The sequence below is a fragment of the Rhamphochromis longiceps genome, linkage group LG20, assembly GCF_057381845.1.
Source record: "Rhamphochromis longiceps isolate RC_006_pf linkage group LG20, R_longiceps_female_GT1.1, whole genome shotgun sequence".
NCBI lineage: Eukaryota > Metazoa > Chordata > Actinopteri > Cichliformes > Cichlidae > Rhamphochromis > Rhamphochromis longiceps.
In genome coordinates, this window is record NC_140576.1 from 5,521,257 (window position 1) to 5,530,690 (window position 9,434).

General features: G+C 38.5%; 1 protein-coding gene and 1 pseudogene across 1 annotated transcript in view; one reads left to right on the plus strand and one right to left on the minus strand.

The window, feature by feature from the left end:
* pex14 (peroxisomal biogenesis factor 14) overlaps positions 1-4,497 on the minus strand; it is a 45,318-nt gene extending 40,821 nt beyond the window's left edge. Inside the window, exons 1-2 of the mRNA XM_085393302.1 lie at positions 4,394-4,497; positions 2,405-2,455 (exon numbers count right to left, since the gene is read on the minus strand). Coding sequence (XP_085249428.1) covers positions 2,405-2,455; positions 4,394-4,429 — 87 coding nt within the window. The 5' untranslated portion in view covers positions 4,430-4,497. The remainder of the gene's footprint in view (positions 1-2,404; positions 2,456-4,393) is intronic.
* Positions 4,498-5,629: 1,132 nt separating this feature from the next.
* On the plus strand, positions 5,630-8,417 carry LOC146644760 (uncharacterized; annotated as a pseudogene).
* Positions 8,418-9,434: the final 1,017 nt, after the last annotated feature.

A 9,434-nucleotide genomic window follows, 5' to 3' on the forward strand; every position in this document is an offset into this window, starting at 1 on the left:
ACGGGGTAAACGGTAACCTAAATCTGTAAGAATTGCATTTAGCGATGACACATGACCCTTTAGTTTGTGATCCGAGGTAGTGAGAGTATTTCCAAAGAGTTCCGAGTTAATCGGCTCAAAGGAAATTAAGGAGCAGGAGTTCTAATAAGAAATATACAACTTTAACTTTATTATTCAGGACAATAATTAAAAACTTAAAAAAAGAAATGTACCTTTAAAGTACACAAGTACAAAGCCAAATTCATCCTAACTGTTCTTTCATATCATATAGTTTCTAACAGGAGAAAAGAAATGTAAACATTTTAAAATATAAATGCATAAAAACTATAATGCAGCTTATTTTGGTGAAGTGACTTTTAATTTTATTCCAATAGATCTGGTTAACCTGTCAAAATATCTATATTAAGTCAATATATTTGCCAATTCCTTCCTGTATTTTCATTTGGTCAGTGGAATCTTTGCTCATTAATAGCATCGTCATGTGTGGTAAGCGCAGGGTGTCACTACAGGGAGAGAGAGCACAGAGACTGGGGAAAGACTAGTAATAGACTGGCTGGGGTAATGGTCATGGCAGGGATGAGTGGGAGGGGGTGGGGATTTGAGATGGAGGTAGTCGGGGTAAGAGTGAGCAAACAGCAGTGCCAGAGGCAATAGCAGCGGCTGGCAGCGACTGGTATACCAGTCAACCATGAAACACACACTCACGCGGGCTCTCCCACCCCTTCTTCTCGCTCTAACCTGCAGGTCCAGATATCCCTGTCTGGCCTGGTATAGTGGCAGAGGCTGTGGCACCGACCCCTGAGCTGGACCCTCCTGCCACTGAGGAGGGTCCATGCCGTGCAGTGTGCCAGGGCCGGCTGATCTGGGCGAGGTGAGTCAGAACCTGTTAACATGACTGGTGTCCCCAGTCTGACATGCACATGTGCACATAGATGTTATGCAAATGTGTGTGTGTGTGTGTGTGTGTGAGTGTGTGTGAGTGAGAGAGAGAGAGACTGCTTTTTCTTCTTTCCTGCCCTTCCAACCCTGCCAGCACTCCCTTTCCTCTCATCCAGATAAAATCCTTTCAGACACAAATTTCAATTATTCACCTCATCCAAATAATGCCATGTGACAAGAATTATCCCTACTGTAATAATCCACTTAACTGGGAAAGAGCAGCTCATCAAAAAGAGAAAGGAGAAAAGGGGTTGGAAGTGAGGGTGGTGGTGGGACTTGTCAACTGGTCTCAAATTCCTCATAACAAGAATTTCTTCCCTTTTTTGAGGAGACAGTCTTGAAGCGCACTGGGATGATGAAATTGAAGTAAATTGAAAGAAAGCCTGGGAGAATGCTCCCACAATCAATAACCCCAGGATTAAATTAGCCTTGGCATGAAGGGATGATGGGGGGAAGATGAAGAGTGAATGGTGGTGAATGACATTGAGACATGTAGGCTGAACAATACAGCACGTCTATAACCTGCATGCTGTGCCTATACAAGGACAGTGAGTGTACCTGGGATGGATTCCATCCCACTTAGCAATTACCAAACATTCCTGGTTATAGTCATCGCTTGGGCCAAGCATGCCTTATAAACACTCTGCACATTACTGAAGAGAAAAACTGACATTTATTCTTGTTAAACACCACCTTATAACACCCTTTTGAGGGAACAACACCTTCAAGTGCCCTTTGTGTTTGCATAGGAGTCTACATGGTGAAGAAACTCCAAATGAGCAACTTTCTCGACCCATTTCTGACACAGACTAAAAGGATAAACAAAGAACAACAAAGATGTGCAGTCAAAGTTTTATGCTATGCATGATTAAAGAAACTGTGGAACCCATTGCTGCTGTTAAAATAGACCATTTTCCTCTCTAAAGACCAAGAACATAAAGTATACTCTCATTACAGCTTGGGGACATCATTGTGATGTATAAAGTGACTGTCTGCTAATTGGAAGCCTTTAATACTGGATCTCCCTGGGGAATGTGTAATACAGCCAAATAAAAGTCTTTAAATTATCAGATCTTAAGGTGGGGGGGGGAGAGAAAAACCATCATAATCTTCCTCAACTATGCATCACCAGATCAAGCCAAGAAATTAGAAGATTTTCATTCTTTCAAAATCCCACGAATACTTGAGTTTTTGAAAAATCCACACTTCTGAGCACTAGTATTAAGAATCACAGCGTGTGCCATGTGAGAATATCTGAAATATTATTTCCAGCCATTATGATACCTTATTCATTGCTTTTTGTTTTCTTTACAGGAAATGTAATTTAATATTTGCATCGTTTGATCCAAGATGCTATTTCTTTCCAGCTCTCACTTACATTAGCTTCATTTAATGTTTTTGTGGTTACAGTCAATGTTTCCTTACCAATAATTCATGTAATTGAGATTAAGGAATAAATTCTTACCAGTTCTTCTCTGGGGCTACGTGCTCCCTCTTTTCCAGGCAGAAGGCCAGGCTGAGAACATAAACAAACATTTGTATTAGAGTGCCATCTAGTGGAAAACAGAAGTAATGTCGCTTTGAAGCTTGGTAACTATGGTTGCCCTTTACAAGCACAGGGTATGTAACATTGCTGGCTTTATCTGTTGAAGTGACAGTATTCGGTTATTCAGGTATGGGACACTTTTACAATACTAGGCCTCAAGGCTTCATTCAGGCATATCAACAACATTTATACAAAGTGCTTGAGCACTCTTTCACGCTTGGCACATTTCTGCAAACTGATCAGGCAACTCTTACACTTAAAAATTGCTCAGTTTATTAGGATCCCCATTAGCTAGAGACTGAACCCTGTCAGAGCCTGTGTGAAGTACAGAACACAGTGTTATCTGCTGCTAGATCCTGATCAAAACTGCCTGAATTTTGGGGATAATTTACTGTGACTGAAGTTACTTCTGTGGTGTCAGGTACATAAATGTGAGCAACTCTCATGCATTTGAAAAGCTTTTGGATGAATTGTGCTGCTGTATGATTCTGCAGGTATGTAATAAACAGAGAAGAAAGAGTTCTAGAAACAGCTGCAAGCAACTACCTACCTACCTAACTTCTTGTTAGCTTTTGTCAAAAGTTAACTACTGTCATACCTCAGAAGTTTTTTTAACCTGTTCTCATCATGGTGAAGAGTTTAGCTTCATGCTGTACTCCATAAACATTTCCCTATGTACAGTAACAGATGGGAAACTGTAGAAATTGTGAACAAGGGAAAATTCACAACACAAATAAATTGATTGTGGAAACTGAAGGGTATCCATTTCACTGTGATGTTTATGGAGCAGTGCTTGTAGTAGAATGTGGACAGATTTTGTTCTATCGGCAGGAAAATAAATAAATTAAAAAAGGCTATTTTTCATTTCCACAAGATTGGGTAAGAAAACATTAATGACATAAATGGACTGGTTCTTATTTAGTGCTTTTGTAGCTTGCCATCACCAGTGTGTGAATGTGTTTGTGAATGGCTGGATGACTGAATGTAGTGTAAAGCACTTTGGGGTCCTTAGGGACTAAGTAAAGCGCTATACAAATACAGGCCATTTACCATTTTCTATGTGAGCACTCAAAGCACTTCATTTGCCCATTCATACAAACACTTTTTTTTCTAGGCCTTAGCACTTTCTATGGAACATTCACACACATTCTGATGAACACATTAGAAAGCAACTTGGGTTAGGAAATTGCTTAAGGATACTTGGGCAAGCACAATTGAGCAACAGTCTGTATGCCTACAATTAGTAGATGACCCTCTCTACCTCCTGAGCTACAGTTACTGTTTAGAGAATTTTAAAAACAATAAAAATGTATTTAAGGTGTTTAAGGTGTAACTAAGCATCTCTCACATATGTACATAAAAATATTTTGCATTTCTCTACAGCATATATAAACGTATATGCAAAAAGTAAAGGTGTCACTGGTGACATACATGAATAAAAACGTTCGATGACATTTGTTTTGGGGGGCTGGTGAGTTCAAAGATAACACTGTGACTGCAACCCAACAGAGACCATCAGGTTTATTTGCCTACACTGACCTTTGAGTTGCACCTACAGTTATCTGCACACAGTAAGACGAGGCTACACGCTCAGATGCAATTGTACAGCTGTACCGTTTGATGACAATGGCAAATATAGTAACTATGCCATATTATTTTCGACACAATATGGCAACTCTAAATGACGCCCCTTCCTGCCCACTTGTAAACACACTCATGTCTCAGTGACAACTTTTGCCTCGAAACCTAGCTAGCATGCTAACTAGCAGGCATGCTAATCTCTAACTTGATGAGCATTTCCAGGCACGTGATGCCAACGTTAAGACATCTAAGGCCCCGAAATATCTAAAACAGTTCACTACCGCAAATGGACATTAAAAAGAAACCGCTTTTAATGCATATAGAGACCTGTGTTGTTGCCTCAGCTTGGTCGTTGGATGCCATCTTCTTCTTCTGTTCCTTCTGCCACTCTTCTTATTCTGGTATATTTCTACCACGCAACATGCTTTAGGATGCACTACTGCCTCCTGCAGGTGAGTAAGGGACACTGCAGGATAAGTCTAACTCCAAAGTATCACTCACTATTCTTACTGTCTGTTATTAAAACGCTACAATTTAAAAGCACACCAAGTTAGGTTTTAGCTTCCCCATAGCACATTCTCATGCTCACACACCTTCAGTAGATCTTATACTGAGACCTCTCCATGGTCAATGTTGATGACTGTCTTTCTTTCATTGCCAAGAAAACTTCTCTTTTGTAAATTGTTTTTATTTGTCTGTTTGTTTTGTTTTTGTCATATTAGAGCCTGTTCTACTTTTAGACTTAATGTCAGCTTCATCGTTTCCTCAGCTGAACACACCCTTTTGCCTAAAGAACAAGAAAAAAATCTATACAACAAAGCCAACAGCTTAGTCACGAGGTGTGGTAAGTCCCTACTTGTTGAAACGGATTTGCATTCAGCCACCAGATAATAGCTTAATATGTCTTTGCCCAGGGCCCCTTCAGAAACCATAATACTTAATGAATTCACAGCAAGAAGATACACTCTTAGAAAGGATGTGTTAAAAAATGACACAAAAAATGTGTTGTTACACTATTAACACATTTTGTGTAAATTTTAACATAACATGTGTAAGAAAATGTGTAAACATTGAAAAAATGTGTAAAACGCTTAACACACTTGATGTGTTGCACAGTTTAACACATTTTGTGTGTTATTTTCAGAATCTAACAGCAGGACCTAAAATTAGCAGCTCAGTAATTTGATGCTAGCCCTGTGTTTAGTGAAATAAATTGTAGATTAACAATGTATTATAACTATATTAACTGAATAAATAAAATGTTTAGTTATTGTTTGTTTTCCTTAATCCTTTCCTCATTACTTTCAACAAATAAAACATTTTATAATGTAATGTGGACCAAGGTGTGTATGGTGTACTAAAATTCTGAAAGAGGATTAATTTTTTATTTCTCAATATGTATGGCATACCAATTAATGGCCATGGCTATACTATAAGCATAAGTATCCACAAAGAACAGGCTTAATTTTGACCATAACATGTGAATATAATTGAAGCAAAAGTAGAAAATGAAATGAGTAAGAACACACATGCTTAAAATTGAAACAAATTCTGCCCAGCAACATGACATACCGGCGGCGGGAAGGGGGCGCTATCTTTCGCGCCACTGAGACAAAGGAGACAAAGATGGAGGTTACGTCGCCTAGTATGTTGTCAGACCTTACAGTAAGTATCATTTACCAGTTTATCTTAATGTACTGAAAATATGCCGGGTTTCTGGAAGAATGTGAATTTATATAAAATATAGGAGTTATGTAGGAGTTTAGAGTTTAAGTTAATTACTGCTTAACTATACCTAACTAACCTTAATGTAACAGTCTTGCTAACATATCCTACTCTTAATTTTATTATTAGTTCTTGGATTTCGTGCCATACTCCATTAGAGTTAATGTGTTTTGGTAGTATTTTTATGTATTACTTTATTCATGTATTTATCTATTTACTTTATTTATGTATTAGAGTATTCAGAAATTGCTCTTAGAACCAGTGTGGTAGTTGGCTAGCGGCTCCGACAGGCATTATGTTGTCTATGAGCAACGCCAGAGTCAGCACCTAACCGTAGCAGTGTTGAGTAAAATGACAATATTGTGGTTAGCTCTGAATATAGCAAATGTAGTTATCACCGCGACCATTCGTTTACTAGCAGAGAATAGGAATAAAGACTGAGTAACTTTAACATGAAATATACCTCATATTGACAGAGATAATTATTTTTTCAAGCAGTTAAAGCAGTTTTTGCATCTAGTATGATTAACTAAAGTATGTGCACATTCTTTTTTAAGGCTTATTGCTGGAAACATGCTCTGATATAGTTTCTTTTTTATGCAGAACTTCTGAGGAAGTAATAGTCAGTGTTATTTAAAAAACCAAACAACAGCAACTTGACCATGCAAATTATCTTACTTATTTAGCCATGTGTTTCATTTTTTCAGCACACATATGACAACTTAGAATCTGTCAAAGTCCTTGTAACCACTTTTATAGATGAGAAAGAAATTTGTAAAAAAAAAAAATTCTTATTGTCAGCAGTGCCACAGACATCAGACATCACTATTAGTCAGGATCAGATTTATTCACCAAGTAGCAACTAGAAGATAAAATCAATTTATTTATTATTCAGAATTTCTTTTAGTCATTGCGTTATAATCACGTAGTTAAGAAACCGCCTTCTTCTGCTGCAGCTTTTTGAGTAAACTCGTGCTTTTATGCTCTGTGGAAATTTGCTGTCATGACTTTGAAGATTATTGCAGAGAGGTAAAGTGTCTGGTGTTGCCTTTACACAGTCTACCATTACCACAGAAGAACAAAGTCAACCCCTGAAGTCACTCAGGAAAGCCCCACAGATTCTTAAGGAGTATGAAACCTGTCGGTGCCATCGAGGAGGCTCCTTGTGAAGACTTGCATTGGGGATTTGGTGGAGAGGTGTGGTTAGTAAGTATAGCACTTTACTGTACTTTGTTAAAATTTTGCAATGAATGTTTTCCTTTAAAAATGTTGAAGTGCACAGAAGTAAAAAAGTTTGTTTTCCAGTTACCCTCTTAGTGCAGAGAAGCTAACTGTAGCAAAAAGCATCCTCACCAATTTTCCACCCTTAAGTGGCAGGACAGGGGGAAGGATTTGTAAGTAAATTTAGCATTTTAATAATGTAAATTCCACTACATACTGTAAATTGCACTTGTTCCCACTTACTGTGTATCGTTTAACCTTTATCTAATTATTTATTAGAGCTTTTTTTCTCAGTTAAAATTGCTCAGCTGTTACCCATATACCTCTGTCCTTTCTTCCTCAGGAGCATTATTATGATCCAGTCTCTCATTGTGGATTCCTAGAGACTAAACTGCGCAACCTTAGACGGAATCTCGACCAGGGGCAGAGACATTATAAGAAGCGAAAAGTGACAGATGACTGTGGTGAAGACAAGAAGCTCAGGCGAGAGGATGGGAATACCAGCAGCACAGATGAGTGGGTCACCCAAGTTATTGCGGCCCTCAGCTGAGAACCTTCCAATTATCATGTCAGGCATGGAGGAAACATACACCAGTCTCAGAGCCTGGAATATTCGGAGAGTACCCACGGTTTTTGGACATGCCAAGTCTGGCAAGTTGCTTGGTTCTCTGGTAATGGTTTATGTACTCCTTCTCCACTCAGTTGTGTTTTGCATACAAAGTATGTAACAGGAGTCGATACATTTGGAGGTATGTTTATGAGCTCCTAGTGAATATTTTGAAAGTTTTATAACTTCAGAGTTTGATCATTACTCCCTGCGCACTGATTACAATGAGCATCACTTTTCACATGGTCCAAAATCTTAGTCGTACCACCAAATGACTATCTAATAGTAGGGACATCAAATGACAATGCAGAAAGTGCTGCTCGTGGAAGTGAAAACCCTACAAAAAATCACCTAAATCTGTATGAAACTGCTTTCAGCAGCACTATTTTCAACAAAAAAGCTCTACAGGACAAACCGCAGACAGACAACATAAGAAATTGTCTGCTAGAAAGTTGAACATCAGCTAAAAAGTCCTAATTTTTTCTCAGGGTCTGATGGGACCCAAATCATAGCTAAAATGAAGGAATAATGGACTTGTATTCAAATACCACTCCAAGTAAATTGTTGTTTCACTGTGTAGGTAAGCTTGATGTGGAATGGGTAATAGAAATGTGATACTATAAAGTTTGATTTTAGCCTTTCAGCTACCAAATGGACAGAATGTACTTTTGATTTAATGTATTTAATGCTTCATTTTAAACGTAAACACTTCTTTTATTTCCGTAGGCTGGACTTGGAGTTTGGCAATCTTACAGGAGGAAAGGTGGACCTCTTTTTGCGAAAATAGGAAGCCAGTAGGGCTGCCACAAACGATTATTTTGATAGTCGACTAGTCACCGATTATTTATGCGATTAGTCGACTAATCAGATCATCATCCACTGGACGTAAAACTACAGCTTATTGCACCAGCAGCATCTGCTCTTATATAACTATCATTAGCTTACAGCTTTAAGCTTTTAAGGTGCTAACTAAAAATAAAGACAAGATGATAGTTTATTCAATTTTAATGAAATTTGCAGATTGTTTCGGTAAAGTTTAATAAACTCCTTGCTATCTAAAATATAACAGGACACCGGAGTATATTCTCCAGCATCTCACACTTCTGATGATCAGCTGTCTGCTTGACGTTTATTCAGCTGTGTAAAAACTATAACTTTAATCTCAGCCAAACCGATTTACTCAGGAACAAATAAAATACTAAAAAAAAAAAAAAAAAAGCCATACAACAACATTTTTAATTTATCTAAGTGACTCATATATATTTAACCTGAGTCGCGAAAGACGGCGGTGGGTTTGAAAACAATTTGCCGGGAGTCCGGTGTTCTCACGGCGCTAGTGACCTAGCCCCCGGCTAGCTATCGAGCTAGTGGGTAACAGATGTCTCCGAAAACGTCGGAGCGCTTTTGAAAATATGTGGTGTCCTGATAAACTGAGCAGATATTTGAGGTTTACACAGCTACATTCTCGCCTGAAAATATGTTAAACGTTTATTTTGTGACCCAGAAAGAATAATAAGAGTAATATTAAAACTAACTAGCTACCGCCATTGTTGGAAACTAAGCTGGGCCGCGCTATGAATTCTGGGACACAGCTGCTTCTTCTTCTTCTTCGGGGTTTAACGGCAGCTGGCATCCTTGTACATGCTGTGCTGCCATCTTCTGTTTCAGTCCGTTATTACACTCTTAAATCCTGCTATTATTCCTGCGTCTTTTGCGATCTTACAAAGCTTCAAACGACACGTCGACTATTAAATCAGTCGTCGACGATTTTGATAGTCGACGTAATCGTGACTAGTCGACAAATCGTGGCAGCCC